This window comes from Manis pentadactyla, chromosome 1 (assembly GCF_030020395.1).
Source record: "Manis pentadactyla isolate mManPen7 chromosome 1, mManPen7.hap1, whole genome shotgun sequence".
Lineage (NCBI taxonomy): Eukaryota > Metazoa > Chordata > Mammalia > Pholidota > Manidae > Manis > Manis pentadactyla.
The window spans coordinates 3512808-3536608 of record NC_080019.1 but is presented as its reverse complement, the minus strand read 5'-3'; the positions used below and the strand labels follow the sequence as shown (position 1 = coordinate 3536608).

Genomic DNA, 23801 nt, shown 5'->3' with positions numbered 1-23801 from the left:
TTTCTGTATTTGAAGCTTCTCTATTGCCAACTGTCATAGCCCATATTATTAATGAAAAGATGCTATTGATTTTAGTGCCTTTGAAATGGACTCTTAGAGCCTGTAAAAAGCCTTCATCACAGGCATTTTTTTTTTGCACTAAGAAGAAAACATAATAGTTTTAAACTTACAAAGATTTTAATGGGATTGAAAGGGTGCAGTATGAGAAACAGAAAACAGTATGACTTGGACAATCTCTGGGCTAACTTTTGGAAGAAGTTTACCATTCACCATTAATTGTCTCAGAAATTTATCCAACTAAGCTACATAGTTTTTTCTTTTTTATGACATGCACAATTCTCGTGACCACACAGAAGAAAAGAAAGGATTTAGCTCTGTAGAAATCAGTGGATTATTATAAAATCCTATCTATATAAACTTATAAGAGTGGCAGGGTAATCGAAGATGATTTGTTCTGGGTAGGTCATTTTGATTGTATTCTCCCGATTTAAGTTATGGGGACACGTGCCCAGGAGCACTGCCTTCCGGCAGAAGGAAGCAGTTCCCCACAGGGCCTGGAACAGAGGTTCGACTACTGGTCCATATTGTATATCATCCCTCAACAAAAGAAAAGTTAAATAGTTAATTTAAATAATCCTCTAAGGAAAGTAAAGGGAATAGAGAGGGCTCAAGGTAACAAGAGGACATCTAGGCAGGTATCTGGAGGAGAATATGAATTCTCCATGCATTTTCTGTTGACTCTGCTTAGTCCTGGCCCTCCCGCCTGTGTGAGCTCCGTGTGAGGCGGGGTGATGCGCGTATCCAGAGCAGCCTGTGACTTTCTGCATCTTGTGGGTCTGACCTTGCTCTGACGCGCCTCACATCGCCACTGTCCTAACCCATTTTATCAGAGGTGATGGTCCTCACGGGCCCCCAGCTGGCACGCCTGCCACACGTTACCTGCCCTCCTCCCCGCGGCCCCTCCCGCAGCGGCTACTCACTCAAAAGGGTCGCTGGGGTCCGCCCTCTGGAGCTCTGGAGGAATGGGAATTCTCTTGTAGTACATCTCCCAGTCGAAGGCGCCTCGCATGGCGTCCCCGGCCTGCGCCGCGTACCCGAAGTGATCGTGGTCGATGACATCGATCATGGGGCACGCGATGGTTTTGTGGTTTAGTGCAATTTGGTCTGAAAAATGAAAGCACAAAATAGGAAATGACATGCCTGCCTGCCTCATCTATCATTTCTCAGCCAAGGGACGCCCCTGGATCCCTCCTAATGCATAATGCTTGTAGCCGGGCTCCCTGTCACCCCTGGGGCGCTTTGTGAAATGTCAGACTTAACGTGATGGGACAGTGATTAGGTACAATTAGTGCTGTGTTTTCCTTTAAGAAAGTTATGTCCCAGAGAGACTTGCAGAAGTCCATTTAGCTCTGCCGCTGTCACAGTTTTGCTCTGACCTGTCCCCAATCTGTCATTTTATAGTGCTTCCAACATGCATGGAATATAAACAGCACTCATGTCCTTCAAGCATATACAGCTAGAGCCTGCTGAGGAAGCACGGCCTGCTCCCTGGAGGTTTCAGAATTCAAATATTTAACGTCATGGTTTTTTACCAGCTAATCTTGTAACGCCACAATAGCCAATCCTTCTCCTAAATGCTGGCAGATCCTACACAGAATTCTTGCTGTTGGGTTTACCCAAGATTTTGCCAAGTTCAATTTTGCTATTGTTCTTCGATATGGACTCTGTTGTTCAGAGTTATACATTTTTATCTTTTCTCATCTTATTCAAAAATATACTCTGCAGCCTGATACCTGCTCGGACTCCTGCGGCTACTGAATTCTTGAGCAACTGCTAAGTGAAGGGTAGTCATGCTGTTCCCAGGCCTCCCAACAACCGTACAAGGAGGCTATTGGCATCATTCCCAGCTTGGGGGTGAGGACCCCGAACTCAGAGCAGTGGAACAACTTGTCACAGGTCGCTGATCCTTTGCGAGCAGAAACGGGGGTGCAGCCCCTGGTGAGCCCATGGCCTTTCCAGCCCGCCTCGCTGCCTCTCCTTGCAGCAGAAGGTGGATCTTCCTCCTCCCCAGCAACTTCCGGTCCCATGTAGCTATGTCTGCTGTGAGGCATTAACAGCGGGCACAGCGTGCTGGCATTTACCTACTTTGGGCTCTTCTGGAAGAGTTAGTTACCTGGGAGGTATTTCCTTCCCAAGAATGTGCATTTAATCAATATTTATTACAACAAACTGATACTGTCTGCAGGCAGAAGTTTTAAGTAGGAGCATCTGCTTTCTGGTTATTTAGAAGACCTGATGTGGTATGTGGAATAACATACATTTAAATACCTTTTAAAAAAGAAAAATCATATTGTTTAAAAATAGTGCGGTTTGGTTACTTCAGTACCAATATTTTGATGACACTGATAAGGCAGGGTGTGGACGCCACAGAATCCTGGGCAGATTTCCCCTCCGGATCTACAGGCCTCTTTCTCCCTCCTTCCCCCTCCTGCCTTCCCCCCATCCTTCCTGTCTTTCCTTCCTTCTTTCCCCTCCTTCCTTCCTTCATGATTCAACAAGTATTTACTGTGTAGATACTCTGTGCCTGTCCCTTTTCTAGGTTCCTGGAGCACAGCTGTGAATAACAGTGGCAGAAACCCCGGTCTTCAGGAATGGAGCAAGACAATCAATATGCATAATGAATAACTAAGCCGTATAGTACGTCAGAAGCTGATAAATGTGATGGGAAGAAAATAAAGCCAAGCAAGGGGACTGTGGAACATTCTCCTTGTGGAAAAGGGTGTGGAAAGGGGTGCAGTGTGAGAGAGCATGGCCCCAGGAAGCCTCAGAGAGCCCGGGGGCACCTCAATCTTCCTTCAGCTAATTGGCAGCAAGACCCCTGGTCCTATTTCAAGGTAACCTCCACCAAGGGCACTCTGAGCATCCATTGCCACCAGGGCACGCCTGCAAAGGGCTTTAGTCTTTATCTGAATGGAGTTGCCCCACAGACGCCTTTCCCCGAGGAGATCACCATTGCTGTGTCCAAAGTATTTCTTCTATCACCTCTGCAGATATTTTAGTATTAAGGTTCCAGTGACTTTCTTCAATCAAACTCAGAATCAGGTTGATTTACAAGTTCCTTGACCAACAAGGAACCCCAAGGAGACCAGAGAGAATGATTCTGTTAAATGAACTGTCACGCTTCCCGTCCAATTTCCTTTCAGCTCCCATCCAGCCGCACCAGCCTCGGGTGAGGGCAGCAGCACTAATTTTTCATCTAAGACTTGTGCCTACATTTCAATTTCCAGGGATCAAACAAACGGACTCTTAATGGGAAATTGAAATTCAGGTATAATCCCAAGGTGAAAAATGACCCAAGAAACTGTTTGTCTCCACCTGTTTCTTCATTTTGGATGATGTGTCAAGACACTGATAGAAGAAAATAAAAAGAGATAGTGATCCCGAGCTCGAGTCATTTCTTATCCATCAGGCTTACAGGAAATGAAATGCTTTAATGAGAAAAAATGGGTTTCTCTTTATCCTCCTTCCCCCCCTTCCCCATTTCTTGCTGCTTCTTTGCTTTTTCATGCTGGGTTCACAGGAACCACCAGAGGCTTGATAATTGGCATTTAGGGGTTGCTTTGGTTCATAAATAAATTAAGCCTTTTGCTGATTTCCTTGCGTATTCAACACCACATAGGTCAGATTTGGTTTGAGGGAATCTCAGTGTTGCTGATGAAACTCTAAACTGCTTCGTCCTTGGACAAGGTACTTTTAATTAAAAGCTCAGAGGAGTCTCCGGCAGGAAGTACTGGGAAACATTCCTGCTGATTAGGGCGGCTGCCCGTCTGCCCCCCGATCCCGTAGGAGCGGGTGGACTGCTGAGGGGGTGGGTGCTAGTTGCTGGTCGTTTCCTGTTTTAAGTGTCACACAGTTTGAAACGATTTCTCTCCCCCCATCTTTTACTAATGGAGCTTCGCCAGGTCCTGCTGAAATCCTACGCCGCGGCCAGCAGCCAATCAGTCCTCCCGAGGCAGCGACTGAGCTCCAAGGCCAGGCATATATTCACCTTTTACTATAAAAGGTGATTTAGTGGGATCTGGAAGAATGGGAAGGGGTATCATACGTAGGCACCATGAACTTTTTGGAAACACATTATTTTTTCAGGCTTGCAGTTTATTCCTTATCTGCTACTGGACTTTGGAACTGACTTCATTGTGAAATGAAAAACAAGACAGTCAAATTCGAACTGAGCTGCACATACGCCTTCCAGCTTGAATGACTTTGGGTCCTTTCCTGTGTCTAACGGTTCAAGTGGGATGGGACAGGGTCTCCTCGTTTCCCTCCTCCAGCCATACCGTGAGCATCCGAGACGTGTGCTCCGCACAGCAGCTCTGATGTATGAGGGGCTCTGTGCCAGCAGGGCCAGATAGCTAGGGACGGAGGCCCGTGTCTGCAGGGGGAGGAGAACTGGCGTCATAGAGCCCAGAAAATGCTGTGGCACCGAACACTTCAGCTGCCTTCTGGGGCTGAGCAGTCATCCCCCCGCACCTCTTCACTATCCTATAGAAAGTCTTAAACTCTGTGCATGTGTGTATTTTAATCTTACTATAGTTATAGGCAGTGCTTTTGAATATTTTTTTCTTTTAGTGTTTATACAGCTAAAAGCATCCAACTACAGTGAAGGAGCATGTCTAAGGTGACTGGAACCTTCTCCAGCCCCAAGTCAGACCGCAGCTTGTCTATCTCATGTCAGCATTGCTGCAGCTTTGCAGGGCGTGTTCCCTGCAGCTGTGACGGCTGACGTCAAGGCTCCCACTGCTCCGTGTCGAAGGGGCCTCTAGCCTTTGGCGATCGCCCAGTAAACACAAGCAAACCGCGTGTTCCCCCAGGAGGGGTCCCCAGGCCGCTGCTCCTGCTACCCCCGCCGGGCCAGGTACTCACTGAGGAGGGGGGGCAGCCAGTTCACGTTGACCTCGCAGTGGGAGTCCAGGAAGGTGAGCACTTCCCCTCTGGCCATCGACGCTCCCAAGAGTCGGGTCCGGATGAGCCCCTCCCTCTTCTTGGTGCGAACAATCCTCACTTTGGAAAACCGGGCCATATATTCTTCCAACTTATCCTTCAAGTGTTCTGGGAAGGCAGTAGAGAACGAAGAGAGAGAGAACAAGAACATTAAGTGCAGCAGAAATACCAGTGGGTATTTAGGCATAGAGAGGATGAACGACCAATCTGAGCCTAAAGCCATTTCTCTCCTTCCTTCACCTTGAGGGAGATGCTGACCAGGGTTTACGCCTAGAAGGTTTCAGACTTCATGTTGCAAAGTACTACCCAGAATGAATACTTCATGACCTGCAAATACTGCCCTTCGCTCGGACGCGGGAGGCACCAACACGCCAGAGCTCTGCTGTGCAGTTGCCGGTGCCCAGTGGCCACCATACCAGCACTGGCCAGGACGGGCCGGCCTCCGGACCCTGCCAAGCAGAGCCAGCCGGCTCTCCAGCACGCGGGCCCACTCCAGCAGGCCTTCGCCTCGTGTCCGTGGGCTGAGAACAGTGCAGCTAAAAACTAGCACAGAGAAAGATCCTCCTGCAGTCACCAGGAACCAGAGCTTCTGTCCTCACGGGGGGGACGGCAAACCAAGAAGTACGGTCAGCATCTGACTTCTCATCTGAGTGGACAAGTCGCTGACGTGCCCGTTAAAATTAGCTCTGGAAAGGCGCAGGCTGCAGAGACACTACACGGTCATTTTGAACTTAGCTGTTTAAGGTTAGAAAACAAAAATTTGGAAGTGTTTCTTTGCTTGATTAAAAATGAACAGTGGGAACAAAATCAAGTCAGAATACTTATTTACAGAATGAAACATATCCTATTGATCATGGTAAGATGCATCATCCCTCAGTTCTTTTTACACCAAATAACTGCTTTTGGTGGCTTTCGGTGGGGTGAGTTCTCCAGTTTACATTACCTGCTCTCACTCTCCCCGAACCTAAAACATGAGGAGCGCGCGACTGGAGTTACTAACAAGTGTCCAATGTTCATGGAAACAGAATCTTGGTACGCAGTGTGTTCTGTAGTTTCCCCTTTCAAACTCTCTCTAAATATCTGCAATTAGAGGCAACAGTGTTGTTAAGTCTCCTGTGATCCACAGCAATAGGGGCCCTCATAGGGGTTATGACCCTTCCCAGATGTCCAGTTTAACAGATGTCAGAATTACTCGTGTTGGAGTTTCTCTGTACATTATTCCTATTATTTCTGCCACTTCTTTTCAATGTGGTGTTTTAAAAAAATCCTTTTTTTTTCCTCAACTGGCCTATAACAAAGTTTGACAAGTGGGTCAAGTAAAAAAAAAAACAACTTAGCTTTCTAATTTCACTATTAAAGAATGCTGGTGGAACTTTCTCGAGAGTGTTTTTTGCCCAAAGTATGTCCCCCTGTGCCTGTCATATTCTGTTCCTCCTGTAATGACCAGAGGCATGGAGACCAGCTTATACAGCCAAGGTCACAGACTGGACATGGGTGGGGCCCTGGAAAGTGACATTCCTGAGTAAGTCATGCCACCTCTGAAGTCTGAATTACCTCACCTGTAAGATACAGGGAATTTGGAGGACTTTTTCCCCTTAGAGTGTGGAGGAGGGCCAAGCTTTTGGTCAGAGACCTGACAGCACTTGTTCAACAAATATTTATTAAGTCAATCATTGGAGACCCCAGTGAGTCACTTGTACTTTTGAAGAGAAATAGAAATTCTGGCTGAAGAAATGTGTTTGGATGCTAATCCTGAAAGATGAAAAACACAGAGTTTTTCATTTATTGGTGAGACTTTGATAATTCATCATCTTCTATTTATTGCAAATTTAAAGAAAAAAAGGCCAGCAATAAACAAATACGAACACATGGCTTTATAGCAGCATCGCAGCACCTCACTCAGAAGGCTGGCTCCACTGTCCCTCTCTGCTCTGGAACAGATGTGCTGTGGAAGGACCACACCTTCTGCCCTCACCCCTTTGCTCACCCTGTACCCCACTTTTGCAGGCAGCTAAGAAAGATTCTGGAAGGACTGCGCAGCACAGCGCCACCTGTGGGCAACAGGGGGGCTTTACTCTCTCATCAGGAGAAGAGCAGAGACCTGTCACCGAGTCACACGCTCAGCCACTAACGATTCATGATAAGTGATCAAAATCAGAGCTCTGTATGGGCCAGTCTTGCAAGGCCCGTGTTGCATCAGGACTTTCCACAGTAACAAATATATGAAAACCCCATAATCTCCTTGCTGTAATTCATTCAGGCCCTGGAGTCCTTCTGTATCGGGAATATACACACGAGTCATTCCATAAATTTATTTGCAGATCAGTTGCTGGGACCACAGAACATATTATCTCCTAGAAGCAGGGTCCTGACAGTCACCAGGGATAAACCCACCAAACCATTGTTCTCTTTCTTTCTTTGAGTCTCATTGCTCCTGAGTCACGCAGCCCTAGGGACACCACGTCTGGGGCACGAGGTCACTTCCTTCCCCCCTGGCCCTGTCCAGGCCTCTCAGGGGGCAAGGGGGGATTCTCTGGAGCTGCACGTGAGGAAGTGGCTCTAGAACACAGTCACTTTCCAGGGAGGCTAACGTGAGAAGCAGAGAGTGTCGGTCACCTGGGAGTGGTCGTCCCCACTTCAGATTTGACTTCCACACTTTTATAGTTTATACGAAATTCTCTGGACTCCGTGGGGACTATTGCTGCCTGTCTGCTTCCCTCTATGCACATTTTCTGCTCCAATGTATTTTTCTTTTATCAAAGCCCATTTTAACATACTGAAAGAATTGTATGGTCTAAGTTCAGTAAGCACAGGGGGTTTGACCCCAAAGAGAGTCCATCAGACATTCAGATCCATTCCTGTAGCTTGACCTTGGTGGTCATAATCAGCCCCATAATAATGATCTAGTTGGCTGCCCTTATGAGGGCCCCATTCTCCCTTAGGACTTCAGGTGTAGCATCTAATTACCTATCACTCACAGTGAACACCAGTAGACAGGTATCCTCAGTCTGATTTGCAAATTAGACTCTCAGAGTTACCAGGGATGGTGGCGATGGCTTTAAATCAAAAACATTTTGCATTTCTCTGATGTGAACAATTTTTAGATTCATTTCTGAAATATGGTTAGGATGATTTAAATCATGATTTTAATTCAAGCACTGCATCTTTGAAGATCCCTTTTAAACTTGCTTAATTTTACATGATAACAAGAAAATTTATGGCAGTTTTAGAAAACACAGATCTCTTCATTGACTATGAGACATTCATAGAACTTAACATTTTTTTGGTTGGTGGCCATAGGCCACTAGTTAAACGCCACAAGGGGTGCCCTGATTCGGACAGGGAGCACAACTCTAAATATGCCGATATTCACCAGGGCTCATTGCATCACCAGGAGGCAGTGAGGATGTGAAAAGCTCTACTCAAGGGACATTATGGTGTCCTGCAACTGTAAATACAAAATTCAGCAGTTTTCTGAATGCATTTTCCTATTTTTCTAAGGATTTCTTTTATGCTCCATAAACTTATATGGAGACTATATCATTCATTAGTACATTTAGTGTTTAGGGTAGCAGCTAAACACTAACAATATCATCATCAGTGACTTGTGCCAGTGGGGACGCAGCTAGACCAGCTGCTGATGGCTGTGTGCCCCTGGGTAAGTCACAGAACACCATTCAGCCTAGTTTCCCTCAGCTGTTAGGTGAGGGGAATGACTGGTTGACATTAAATACTGCTCCTAGTTCCATCAGACTGTGATTTCCCTTGTGAAGTTTTGTTTTCAGAGTAAAGCTAGTCTTATCAAGTTCTTAGCTTTTCCTAAAAAAGCATCCTAGTGGATAGCAGTTGGGTATGTTTTTGGGCTGTGCCTCATATCTGTGTGCAAGGGACAACTCAAAATAAAACAAACATATATCAAAGGATTTGTCCAAAAGCAAACTCCAGGGTATTTTCTTTGGCTAATACAACATCTGTCTAATCTCCTGCAGGTCACTGTCTATAAGCCTATTGCTGATGTCAAAATAATGACTTTGAGGCCCTGTAAGTTTATCAAAGATTTAAGTCTGTTCAATAAATTATGCTTAATATGTCAGAAAAATATAGTAACAGAGTTTTAGGCAGCTTTCTGGTCGAGCTCTGAGGGACTGTTCTCAAAGGGTCGGGCTAGTGACTGTGAGTATCACCAAGTATGGCCAGGGTGCCCCACATGGAGGGCAGACCAAGGGCCGAGCAGCTGCCCAGATCAGCAGCTGGTGTTGAGGCCCAGCAACTTGGGGTCACTGCCAGTTCTTTGGAATAGCCTGACTTACATCTCAGGGCAAACAGGAGGGGCCAGGAGACACCATCGATCTGGAGCTAGGGATTTCTATATCTAAGCAGGTGCCTATGGAGGTGAACTTTCTTCCACGTTTGTACTTCTGTGTTGGCAGCACATAGTAGGACATGGCCTTGAGCTCTTGTGGAATATGTGCTCATTATGTGTGGGTACCTAACCATGAGTTCCCAAGTGTACGGGATTATAATACACAGATATATGGATGGCTTAAACCTTCCTGTCTAATCTTCACACAACTACTAAGTGCAACTTTGAGAATTCTGCATAATTTTTTTTCATATTGACAAGTACTTCACAATTACAGAAAATAAGATATTCTTCCATTTCTTAATCTGCTTGGCATATGTTATGGGTGTATTTTAACCCAAAGTGGCAGTGTTAAGGATAACTGTCTACATTGCAAGGCCTGAACAGACATTTTCTATATTCTTTACACAGTAGAAATATACAGATTTTAAGTTTTAAGCTGACCTCTAGAAAATGGTCAGTTTCTTTATGTCCTAGTTGACCACACGAAATCTGTCCCTTTCGATAGCACTCCCATTTAGACATTTCACATTACCTCTAGAGCATGAAAAATTCAACCCAGAAAGCAAAAGAATTTCTGAAACCGTGTTCAGTTGCTTCTGTTATGAATTTAATTGGCTTCTATCTCTGAAAGTCCTATTTTCTATTCTTGTAATATGCAAAGCACTTAAGTCATTTAGGAAATAGCTTGGAAACGCCAAATAAAAGTAAACAGACAAAATGTATTCCAGCTAATATGTGAAAAAAGAAAAGATAGAGTTAGAATATCACTATTTTACAACCCCTAATGGACTAACGGATCAGGCTGTCAGCACTGTCGACATCACAAAAGGCGCTAAGGCCGCCTACTAGGCGCCTGCTGAGGCCAGAGCACAGCGCTGCCTATTAAGCATTCTTGCCCAAAGCGGTGGGTCTGAATTTGATCACACCTTTGGATATGATTACACCTTCAGGGGAAGGAAAGGGTTACAGACTGTATGGCGTGTCATACCAGAGAGAGATGATCAGCAGAATCCAAACTGTGGCAGGTGCCCCAGGAAAGATGGCTGGATTTCTTAAGCAAATAAGTTAGGAGGAAATAGAAAAGAAATGGAGGGAGAATCCTAAGGGTTAAAAGACGGTCAGAAATATATCAACCAGGTACAATGAGAGGACTTGATAAGGATCTCGAATCAAAGATAGAGTTGGGAAAGGAAAAAGCAGCCTCCTGGTGTCTGGGAACTGGTCTGACGTCCACAGTGGGACCACCGTCTTCTGTTGGATTCGATCTCACAGGACAGCAGCATCGGACCAGGTCCCTCAGAGGCCATGACGCAGTGAGAGGAAAACAAGATCACTGTGAAACCCACAACATACAAAATATTACCCTCTCTCTGCTGAATTGAGAGACTGCTATTTTTTCCCAATTATATTTTTAACTAGCTGTGGAAAGGTTTGGAGATATTTTTCCCATGAGAGTCCTTGACTCCATGCAGTCATGGGAGGAAAGGGTTAGACGCCATTCTTCAGGGGTCTTTTACATTTCTGCATGTCTTATGAATGAATCTGTGGGTAAAATTGCCATATTTCCAGAACCTCCCACCTGGCCTTAGTGCATCTATGGAGAGAAGTAGTCCATCTGCTTATCAAGAGGTGATCACAAGGTCGGTGGAGAGTGAGCGCACACCTGGACCGCGGAGGTTCTGTGGTGTCTATTTGCAACCGGGTCACAAGAAACACGGGTGAGCAGAGTAGATGACTGCTTGTTGGCAATACATGGATTTCTCCCACTTTTTTTCTCCCTTTGACTGATTTCAGCTTCAAAGGTTTATTTGCCCCAGGCCGGGACACATGTTTCCTCCTGGAGTTACAGAGTCCAAAACCACCACTTCTTCTGGATTTTCTTTTCTGGGATGTTTACATAGTGACCAGATGTGGAAGACTGAGATGGAATCTCAGGAGCAAAGGGCAGGTTTATTCAGAGCCTTGGCAGGTGGAAAGAGCGTCTCCTGCAGGTTCGCTGGCCATTGTAAAGGAGTTGAGCTCATGAGCTTGGGCAGGCCCTCGCTGGGGCGCATCTGCCTTGCCCCTGTGTGCCGGGGACAAGCGGAACTGGCATACGTTGTCTGTCATCAATCTGCCCTCTGGGCTATCGGCCCTGAAGGTCATTGTCTCTGACCCAGGAATCTTAGGTCTGCCTGCATCTGTTAAATAGCAGCAGGCTAACCTGCCAGCTAGCAAGGAGAGCAAAATCTCAGATTACTCAGTTCTTTACAGACAGGAGTGAAGGCCACTGGTAAAGGACTTGTAAACACTGTGGGGTGGTCTGGGAGCCCCCCAAGCAGGGGGTGCGCCAGAATTGGGGGAAACACATGGTGGATGCTACGTGCCAGACCCTCCAGGTCCTGCCCCAGGCACAGCCTGGCTCTGGCTCAGCTGAGCTGTACTTCATCATTCCCCTCCTTGTTATTTCCTCCTCCAGTTACATCCTTTCACTATCTAGAAATATTTCTGTCCTCACGCAAAAATTTCATAGTGAGAAGTGAGCTTGAGAACACTGTTTTCTATGAGCAGCTCTCTGAGCCCTATATTCCCACAGAGACCACAGGGGTGGATGCATTTCAGGGTGGGGTCCTCTCTTGGTGAGCTTGGACACCGGGCAGATTCCTTGGGGTTCTGTCTCTCTCGCATTTGCTTACAGAACAATAGAATTTTCTATTTTCAGAGTAGCTTTAAATATGTAACATAATCAGGGGAACACAAGAGAAACAATATGCTACAACAGACACCCACCCACCCGGGGCATGGCCCCTCGGGGAGTAATGGCCACCCACCCACCTGGTGTCCTGTATCCCTCTGGGAGAGCCTCCTTCTCCAGGTTTAGGGTCATAAATAGACTCAAAGACTTTAGAGAAGTGCTCATTTATCAATGATTATTTTATAATACCTTATGAACAAAGGCCTTAAAAGTGAAAAGCAAATATTATAGGTGACACCCTACATAAAAGGATTAAGAACTTTTTCAGGAAAAAAACACTGTATATGTGTGTGAGAGAGAGAAAGGGAGATCTGCAATTAAAATAGTTATTTCCTTTGTTATCTTTTATATTTACAGAACATACTCTTAGAATGGTTTTGCAAGAAGGTATATAACTTCATATGAAATATTTTGGCATTTTGGTAATAGTCTGAAAACTACCTTAGATAAATGTTCATATATACCAATGAGAATACAAATGTGGCCTATCTGTGATGAAGCTTTTATCTCAGTTCATAAATTGCAAATTTGACTTGTGCATTTGTTACTTAATTTTGGGAAAGTAATGCATATTTAGTTATAACAGCAATATTTGAATTCTATTTTTCTTTTTCCACAGTATTTGAGGACTATTTAAAAACTGGTTGGCCTGATATTTCAAATATCGCTCAAATAATTAATATTTAGTTTATGTAATATTTTTCTAAGCATTTTATATTTTTCAAAAGTTGTAATGAGAGGACTTTTGTGAATAAGTTAAAAGTGCTGTAATCTTTATATGATTTACAGTTTGGAACTTTTCTGTTTACATGAACCTAGAATGAGAACTTTGTATTTCTCTAAGTCAGGCAATATAAAATCTTCTTAGAAAAAAAAGATATAAATGGAAACAGTAAAACTCAGAGTTTTTTTTTTTTCTATGTAATACTGTTGCTGAGTATTTTGAACTCACCATAAATTGATCCATTTTAACCCAATGGAAACATCTCAGTTGTTTTATTAGATTTTAAATAATTTGTGTAGTGCAAAGAATAAGCTGTATAGTTTACAAGTTTCCATTTACATCAGTGCATGATGATTCAGTCTAAATGCTCAAATGTAAAAATCTTATCATCAGTATTAGAACAAGTCATGGATTCAGTGTTAATATTGTTTGACCCTGAATATTTTCAATACAGAGTAGAGCAGCTATCCAGGGAAGAAAATGGTACAGACAACAAAGTTTCAGGAACAAAATTGTACATGAACAGCTCCAGAACTGATACAGATTAATCAGGAACACCTTGTTTGAAAACTCCTGGTCTCCAGTCCACATGTGCCTTGAGCTCAGACTTGACACCATCTGGTGCACGTGAGTCGGTACCAGCTCCCATGTGCACGCCTCCCTGCTCCTCCCAGCCTTAGGCGTGTGGCCTCTAGGCTGCAGCTGGCGGCCAGTGGCCTCTGTCTTCCCTCTGTCTTGCTTCTTCATTACCAATCACATCAGGGAGCCGAATGGCACTTTCTACTTAATTATCTTAGTTAATTAATCCCCTTATATTTATCAATATATCTTCTATATCTTATCTGCTTCTCATTCATCCAAGAAAGCTCCATGCTTATCTTTCTCTGATTCCCTCCTTAATCTCTAAGGCTGTCAAAAATGCACATTTTATAAGATAATTTGTCTTGAGATATAAGAGGCAACTACTTAAAACAATAAGTTTAACATAGAAAAAAGATCAGAAGAACCAGTATATTTATGCTTTTACCCTCTGAGGTCTGTAAGGCTAAAAGTCCCATTCATAAATTTCACAATTTTCCAACAACTTTAATGACTCCTTAATGTATTTTCCTGCATACCAGGCTTTGTGATTTTAAAACTGGTTGTTTTTGTATTCTAACATTAATGCTTCTGTTAATTATTGATTTGTTTGCACCGGCACACATATTTACAGCTCAGGTAAATGGCCTTTTATGAGCCCATTTGACTTAATGACCATCTCTAAAAATTGGGATGAAGAGTGAATCTTTCCCATAAAATAATGAATGATTTTCTGTAACTTGTCTTCCTAAGACAACAGCAGGATGAGAAATGAAAACTCTGGGTCTGAACGATCACAAGGTCGCGTGAGCCACATGGACAGGGCTGTTCACCCGGGGGTCACAGCCTCCCAGTCAAACCAAGTACCACACGCACCAGATCAGGAAGCCACGCGGACCCACCTCTGAGTTTAAGGGATTTATAAACTCATTTGAACAACTTTAAAAAAACCCAGAGTGATAAAAACCCAAAGCAGGGATGCCTGAGAAAGGGAGGAACCGATCTTCAGCGAGAGAAGCAGCATAACATTTAGGGAGAATGAAACGCAAAGACAAAGAGGAGCAGACCCTAAAATGCCATCTTCCAGCACACAGAGCAAACGGGGGCAATGAGCTCTCTTCTGTTGTGAAAGTATTTTCAATCCTGCACTTCTTTCCGGTTGAAAAAACTCCTAGTGTCATTCATGCATGCTTAAAGCCGCTGGGGTCCTTCAGCTTCCTTAGGAGCAGCGTCTGGAGTGACCGGGTGGGACTGTACTGTGGGTAGAGCTGGCGGGAAGGTCATCTCAAATTAGCAGGTGTGCCAGTGACTGAATAATGCCACCGATAACTGTCAAAACAGCAATAAAGACCTCTGGGGTTTGGCTGACTTCACAATAAATAAAGACAAATTGGAAGAATTTCTCTAAACTGTTCCTTAGCATGAGAAAAATGCTATGTCAAAATTTCAATTTGGATGAGGCCAGAACTAAAATAAATATCTGGGAATTGGTCCTGTTCCCAAAGCTACTGCAACTCCCAGGTCCTAACAAAATTCTTGTAGTGCAGTATAGGAGGCGGCAGGCAGGAGAAGTGCTGTCTGCCCTTGTAGGAGAAAACTGGCCTGCCGGGGGGGGGGTTCTTGTCCTCTCAAGGAATTCTCCGTTCCTTGATAATGCCATTAAAAATAAATGAAAGGGAAAAGGACTGTATAAGATACTGTCTTGGTTTAAAATTCTAAAAAGAAAATATTAAGAGGACCAAAAATGTATGATAAGCAGCAGAATGTGGTGAAGTAATGAATGGACATAATAATAATCATCAAGCCACATTTGTAGAGGGTTTGTAGTTTCTATTCTATGATGTACTCATGCATTAATTTATCAGATCCTCATTTTACAGATGAGGAAAATGACATTCCTGTATAAATGAGGAAAATGAGGGTCAGAAACATTAAGAAATTTACCTATGATCATACAGTAAAGAGTGCCTGAAAAAGGGTAAAGATTCCATAAATGTCAGTGATTATATGTCATGAGAAAAAAGATCTGGAGACTGAATTTATCCATCAGGGATCTTTTTTAAATACAAGGGAATTTAATACAGGGGATTAGGTGACCACAAAGTATTACATAATCGTTATAGACGTCCTGGAAAAATTAGGAGAATAGAAAGAAGGGGAAAACAAAATCACTTTAGAGTTTTATGATACAAAGTCAATCATTGTTAATAAGCCAGACAGAGAAAGACAAATGCTGCATGGTATCACTTGTATGTGGAATCTTAATAAAACGTCAAACTTGTAGAGACAGAGTATAAAAGTGGTTGCCAGGTGCTGGAGGGTGGGGGAAATAGGGAGAGCTTGGTACAAGGGCACCAACTTTTAGTTATAAGATGAATAAGGTCTGAGGAGCGGATGTAAAATATAGTGACTGGCCGCTAACACGGTGTCATATAATTGATACCTACTGAGTGCAGAACTTAAGACACACACGAGGTGAATATGGGAGGACGTGGTCGTCCAGTCACGATGGAGAGGATCCTTTCCCTGCGTGTGTCACATACATGTACCCAATCACCACCGTGTGTACTTTAAATCTCTTACATTTTGTCAATTATACCTTAACAAAGCTGAAAAAAAAGTCAGTCATTGTTCATATTTTCCATCGTTTGTGCTTATATTTAGAACCTACTTGTGCTTTAAAATCTAACATTGAAATTTTCCATGTTACTACCTCAAAATATTATTTTAAATGTACCATAATTTTTCCTTATTGTTGATTTTTGTTGTTTATGTGGCTACAGCTACTACTATTATATAATATATAATGCATATATTTGTGAATAAATATTTCCTGAATGTATAGGTTTCTCTAGGAGGGATTCCAAGACCTAAAACAAGTGCATTATGGGGTATGAGCATTTAAGGGGAACGCTGCACAAGCTCATCAAGTTAGGAAAGACGAAAAACTGTCCATTTGTTGTGGAAGCCAAAGGCTCCGGAGTGGCCGGGGGGCCTTGAACGGCCGTGAAGTCTGCTCTCGCCTCTGTCAGAAGGGAACCGAGGCCGCCACTCACAGCACCTAAGCGGGTGGACTCCGCGCACCCACCTCAGGCCGTCCTCTCGGTTTGTGCACTCAGCCCCCCTTCCTCATCTGCCCCAGCACAAGGCTGCGGCTCCTGCAGGGGTCCCGTCTCTTCCCTGAACCCCCACTTTCGGTCTTTCTACTGAGTCATTCCATCTTCGAGCCAAAATGTCACAATATCCCTTTTCTTAAAACAGGCCTTCTTGGACCTACACCTCCCGGCAGCTTCTGTCCCCTTCATGGGCTCCATTTCTCAGCAGGGTTTTGGGAAGAGGACGTCCAGGCTCGCAGCCTCCTCTTCGTCTCCTCCCATGTCTCTGGCATTCACACTTTCTACCGCTTCCCTCAGGGCTGGGGATCCGCACAGAGAGCCCTCTGCTGATGCCACGGCCTTCCACCGGGGAAGAGGAAGGGGAGACTGTGTCAGAGCGAGTCCTCTGCGCACACAGAGCTCCTGCTGGGACTCGGGGGGGAAGGGATGCGACATAACAACGGGCGGTGGAGGAGGAGAGGACAAGGAGTCACTGCCAAGGCAAGGATTTTGGAGTTCATTGACAGGGAAGAGGAAATGCATTCGGCCGCACGCAGGTCCAACTGTCCGTGGGCACCTGCAGGGTTAGTTCGGACTAGGATTCCCACTTTGCCGATGCAGCCAGGAGGGCGGAGGTCATGCCGAGAGACCAGGTCCTGGAGCAAGGCTGAAGCGCTGACAGCCCTCGCCTGGGTGACTGACAGCAAGGGTGGCCCAAGCACCATGAGACATAATCTGGGCCTCTTCTCCGGCGAACGGAGAAAATGATCTAATAGGTCCTTTCCATCTCTGCTTCCTGTGACCTCTGACTGTTAACATCACTTTTCCTCGTTATGTCAAAATGAATTGCCTATTTACCGCTGAACTCCAGAAGCATGTTTTTTTTTTCTCCCTCAGTAAGACAACCACCATCATTTCCTGCATGCACTGTGTTTCAATTCCATCCATGTGCCTTGGAGTCCTTTTAAAATGGGCAATAGTATTTCCAGGAAATTTTGTTTTCCTGGCTGGCTCCTTGGTTCCCCTTTGCTGTCAAGCCAGAGCTCCCCCAAATTTGAGAAGAAATTCCCAAGAGAGCATAAAACAGATCTGCAAGATGGGAAGCAAAATGAAGTGATACGGCCTCTAAATTGCCAATAACCTCTGAAGCAGGGCCATTTATTAGTGCTGGAATCTGCTCAGGTTTTTTTCCATGACGATAAAAACTGAGAAGCACTGATGCAGGATGACTGCATTTATATTCTACAGTACTGCATAAATTTCTCTTTCCTGGGCAGGCAGAAGGACTAGAAATTATTTAAGTTTCTTACCAAGCAATAAGCAAATGGTATTTATTGGAGAATATATGTATATGTGTGTGTGTATGTATGTTTATATATATATATATATATATATATATACACACATATACATACGTAGATACATATATGTATGTATCACTTCTGCCACTGAGAATAAATGAAAGGTGACTCATTGGTATTTTACAAAAAAAAAAATCATTGTTTCCTGCACAGTCTTGACTAAATGAGGCAATAAATCATGTCTAAAACATGCCAAGCATCTGCCAAGACAAAAGTTGGCTCCAAAAGTGACGAGTACAGGATCGTGGAGCAGTAGGCATTTTATAGTCTGTCACTGGCTTGACAAGTGATGATAAGGCATCACTGTCTCTTCCGCTGAGAGTCCAGCCACATATTTTCCACAGTAATTCTTTTGTTTGGCCCTCTTTATCTTCATTTAAATGGGCTGCATATCCTTGAGCTGCAGCAAAGATATATATTTTTCCGGCTAATGACGCATCTCCCTTGGTCCCAGGATTCTTTTCACACTTGATGAAGTCCATCGACGGAGGGGGCCACCATCAGTCAGTGGGCTGGAAACGAAGCTGGCGGCGACGCTGATTTTTCTGCTCTCTGTGGACAGACTAGCTCTGCATTGCTGGGGCCTTATCAAGGCTTCACTCCCAGGAGAGGTTTGTTTTTCCCAGTTACTTTACAAAGATCATTTAGCCTCTAACTTGTGCCTGTCTCTCAAAACTTGTGTTCTACCAAATCCCTGTTTTTGAATCTGAGACTATCTTTTCTATCTTTCTTATTCAGTTGAAAATAAACAAATGCAAATGGAAAGCTATTAAAAAATTAATCAGTAAACCAAAAATGAACAAGTTAAGGTCAATGCTAGAAATGCAGTGCCTCTTTTTGACACTCCACGAACAAATAACACGATGCGAGTGTGGTGTGAGGTGTCCACACAGTGACTGTCGGGAGGCTGCGGTGCAGCCCTTGGAGTTTGTGGTTTGGTTTATAGCCAATGTCCAGATGAGGAGATAATTAATGCCTTAAAATAGGGCTCACTTCCTCAAGTGTTCGCTGTAGATGGTATAAGGGTTCTGCAAGGGAGGGTCCTCGAACTTGAACTGGATGAGTGAGATTTAAACAGAAGAAAAGGAAGAGAAGGGAAAGTCTCAGGAAAGAGGTAACAAAAAGCAGGGAAAAATCAGTCCTGAGATGGTCCTTTACTAGAGAAACAAAATAAAAATGAAATAACTGACAATCAACCAAAAGCAGCAGTCCCGCATGGGCAGACCCCGACTACAACGGCTGAGCCACGCGGCGACACGACTGCGGAAGAAACCCCAGACACCGAACTAGCTTCCTCTCCAGCTCCTCTTCTTTTTGCTTAGTTCACTGTGATTTCTTAAACATCCTCATTTTCATATTGATGTATTTGGGAGCTAGGTCATATATACGCAGGCAAACTATTTAATACAGAAGGGTATATACTGAAAAAAAATCCCACCTCATAGAAGTAATCCTTTTCACTAGTTTCTTATCTATATTTCTAGAACATTTTAGTCAAATAGATTATATGTGTATGTGTGTGTGTGTGTGTGTGTATATATATGCCTGTGTATGTAGATATGTAGTAGAATATCATTTATATATATATACATGTTAATGCATATATATTCATGTGTGTGTATATGTGTGTGTAAATGAATTTCTCATACATACATATATAACTCTACATGCCAAAAATATCATAAAATATCATATTTCTGTGTGTGTGTATGTGTGTGTGTATATATATATATGTATATATATATAAATTTTTACCATAATCTTTTAAACCCTAAGGGGATTTCATTTGAATATCTGGCACTATGTCATCTTATTAGCCACAGAAAAACCTTTCATTTATTTATGCTTATTTTGTACTAAGAAATAGTTTCCTTTTTCACCATATGGGTTTGATGAATGCTCATGAAATCTAACTAAAAATCATGACTAGAAGAATCATAAAAAAGTCTCACAAGGTTCTGATATTGTTAAGTCCTGGGAGAGGCGCCACCATGGAGAAGCCAAGCCAGTCCTTATACCATCCGGACCCTGTGATCTCTGGGCCCAAATCACATGCTCTGGAGCTTGCCATGGTTTCTTATCAAATCAGCTCTTAGTAAAATGTCAGTGGACACCAGTACAGCAGAATCCACTTGTCCAGAGCTACATCTGAAAGGGGACCAAGAGGCAGGTCGTGAACGCTGCGCCCACACGCTTACAGCTGCGTTACATGACGACGATCTATGTCCAGAGAGATGCCTGGGAGTCAGGTGGGGCGGTTTTCTCTGACGAGTTCCCAGTGAACTTTAGAGTCACCCTTAGACAGTATCTTTCTTTTTGACAATGAACAGAGACATACTGAAACTAGTTCAGGCAATAGATGTATTTCATGGGGCCCAAAGGCAGGAAGGGTATCTGGGCTGCCTAAGATGCATCTTTATTTTACAGATTTGGAAACTAGGCATTGTAGAGGAAAAACAACGGGGCTAAGGTCTTAGACTCTAGTGCATGTGGAAGTCTGTAACCTTTCAAGGACATTGAGGCAGAATAAAACCCAAGGAAGCAGTATTAAAACTAGGTTCCCTTATTGCTGAAAACATTTTCTTTGGCTAAATCCATTGTATTTTCTAACACAGAATGAGTAGAAATTCTCCAGTTCCTGCATTTTCATGGCATGTGTGAAGAGGAACACAGGAGCTTCTGTATTCCTTCTCTCTCCTGTATCAGTTCTTCATCTCCTCTGTGCCCCACTTACTCCCCTCTACCTGAGAACCGCTCTTGCCATTCGGTATTTGTCCCTTTGCAACAATTGTTGGCGGTTTACATCTAGGCAGCTGTTGTGTTTCGTGTCTGCCACCCCCAGCTGGCCTATGAGTCCCTGGCATACTGCCTGGCACACCAGTGGGCACTTGGAGGATGACTGTAAATTGAAGTAGAATTGACTCTCAGTAGCTCTTTCTGCATAGGAGAGGCAATTCTTTTTTTATTTTTGTAGCTAAGATGTGGAAAGACATTGGGATTTGCAAGGAGAGTTTCTAGCAAAATGATTAGATTTGTGTTTCTAGAGTGGGTTCTTGTTAATTAGGCATTAGTGTGAAAAGCAGTTCAGGGTGAGGGTTGTAGCGACACTGGGCGCCCGGCTCAGCAAGGAGTTTATCAGAGGGTAACAGGAACGCAGCAAGGAGCTCAAAGGAACACGCTGGTGGTGGCACTACAGGAAGACGGTGATATGAACTGAAATTAGGGTGGAAATATTTTGAAAAAGGAATCAACAAATGCAATGAAGTCAAGAATATTTGCCTGAGAAAGGACGCACTGTCGTTATTTTCAGTAAGTCTTATGCGGCCCAGAGAGAGCAAGGACCTTGTCTAGGATCACGTCATCAGTCTCACAACAGGAATTTGATCCTGTTTTCTTTCCTACGTGCCTCAGCGTTGAACTGAAGCTGAACTGAGCTCACTACCCCTAGGATAAGGGGCTCACCCTCGCTCCAGGGGCCGAAACGGCTTGGCCGGGGGGGGGGGGGGGGGCTCCCCGCCCTGCTGAGAGGCGGCGGTCTCCCCCTGCGCACCTCCGAGACGAGGCCGTCATTGTCCGGCGCCCAGGCAGTTCTGACACCCAAACAGCTCGTGCCAAGTGAGCGATTTCAAGGCAGGCCGGTTCCACTATTCCTCATTCACATACAGTCTCTGGTCAAGGAGCAAGATGTCTACCCAGTATGTCATGATTACACCGCCCTCTCCCCCACCCTTAGCTGCCTAATGCGTGTGCTGACCCGTTTTCCCTGCTCTTGAATACCTGTCTTCCCCAAGCCTGTCGATAGAATCCCCACAGTCTTTGCTCAATCATAAATACATCTCTATATTCTCAACTTTATAAGATGCTTCTCTCTTTCTCTCTCTCTCTTCTCTCTTTCTGAAGACTTGCTCTGAGGAAACCTTTACGATCTTTCACATTCCCTGTATTTGGGGGCCACGAAGGGGCCATCCTTTTTGCTGCTTTGAGCTGATTATACTTCCAGTCATAGTCAGCTTTGGGCTGCTACAACTCAGTACCATCGACTGGGTGGCCAAACAACAGGAATTACTTCTCACAGTTCTGGAGGCCGAGATGTTCAAGATCAAGGTGCTGGCTGATTCTGTTCCTGGTGAGAATCTCTTCTTGGCCTCCGGACAGCTGCCTCTTCCTCTTTTTATAAGGACATATTCCACCACGGGGTCCCCACTTGGGAACTAATCTGAACCTAGTCATGTCCGAAGGGCCCCATCTCCAAATGCCATCACACTGGGGGTGAGGGCTTCAACTTAACAACTTGGGAGGGACACAAACCTCAGCCCGTAACACACCATAAACCGAAGCAGTCCACTTACTGGCCATTGATGCTTGGCCATGCTACTCTCTGTCTGTATCACTATTATGAATCAACTGAATGATTTCAGAATCTGCTTAGATAATTCATCTTACAAGTTGGTCTCCGTGGTTTCAGTAACACTTCAGCCCCATTCTCAGGACCATGTCTTGTGTCTTGCCCTCACTGTTCTATTACCTGTGAGAACAATTCTAATGTCTGAATCTCAGACCACAGCTTCCTATCATCTGCTTCTTGACCTTCTGCCTTCATCCCTTTGTGTTCATTTCCTCCCAACCTGAAGTTTTCTCTTGGTTCCTGTTCTCTTTCTGTGCAGCATGAATTCCACAGTTCAACACCTGAACAGTGTTGTCCATCCCCTGACCCCACATTGCCTCTGCACACACTTGGCCAGATGTCAACTCTGGATCACTCTACTGTGTGCACTGTAGTCCCTAAGCCCTACACCCAAGTGGCAGAGTTCATGCTGAAGAGAAAATGATATCTGTGCGTAGGTGCAACACAACGAATCCATAGGCTCTCATCTCAACCAGACCTGCAGAACCAAACGTCAGCCCCTCGTTTGTTGAGGAGCTCTTGCTCCATTTCCCTTTGATGAATAGCCTTTACCTGTGCCCTCGAACCTCTGTCCAGTCATTATTCTTCACTCTACCAGTCAAAGACTTGACTCTCAGTTTTCAGTAGAAGTAAAAATTGACTTCAGATTCTCATTGGACCATGAGCTTCTGGAGGTCAGGGACATGGTTTGTCCCTTTTTATATCCCTAGTCAGTGCTTGGCTTATCTTAGACGCTCAGTAACTATCAAATGGATAAATGTACCTTTCCTTACCCACAGAGTCATTGCCCTCTTTGCCCAGGTTTACTTAGTCACCAACACCTAGAGGGTGTGTTTTTCTGCTCTGCAGGACCAGCCCTTTTGCCCACGCCCCAGACCGCATCTCCTGCCCGCTTTGCTGGGACCCTGTGCCATTAGTCATCACTCCTCTGATATGTATTCAAATTCTTCCTCTGAATGCTCCTTCTCTTCAGTGACAAACATCTTCAGGTCTTTAATACTAGACAAGCTAATACAAACATTCCATTAGAATCTGAATTTCTCTCTAGTTAATACAGACTGTTCTGCTTTGCATCATCTCTAAAATCACTGAAAAGGTGACCTTTACTCCTTCCAGCCCTGTGACTGGGCTTCAGCTGTGCCTCTGGAAGCTGCCTCTGCGGCCATGTCCAGCTGTCAGAGCAAACACACACTTTAAGGCCCGTGCTCACTGCATCTCACCGCTCTTCCGAGTCCTCTTCCTCGGCCTCTCCGAGTCTAGGTTTTGAGTCACTTTTGTTACCAGACAGCCTTCTGATCTGCTGTGCTCTTTATCCCATCAACGCTGGGCTTCCCAGACACCTTTCCTTTGCCTTCTGACTCATCGCCCTGGTGATTCCAGCCCGCCCCAAGCTCCACCTAGTAACTTAGGACTTTCTGTTGCATCACACTGCCTCTCTGAAGTAAGCATGAACAGCAGCGAGTTTTGCTTTAAAGCACAAGTGTGAAAGACCACTGGGTTTGACACCATCTATTTCAGGGTTTCTTCGTGCTCTTG

General features: G+C 44.4%; 1 protein-coding gene across 4 annotated transcripts in view; it reads right to left on the bottom strand.

The window, feature by feature from the left end:
- GALNTL6 (polypeptide N-acetylgalactosaminyltransferase like 6) overlaps positions 1–23801 on the bottom strand; it is a 967667-nt gene that overhangs the window by 144393 nt on the left and 799473 nt on the right. For all 4 annotated transcript variants that reach the window (XM_036888959.2, XM_036888958.2, XM_036888957.2 and 1 more), the window contains 2 exons: positions 4924–5109; positions 981–1164 (listed from right to left, as the gene is read on the bottom strand). In XM_036888959.2, coding sequence (XP_036744854.1) covers positions 981–1164; positions 4924–5109 — 370 coding nt within the window. The remainder of the gene's footprint in view (positions 1–980; positions 1165–4923; positions 5110–23801) is intronic.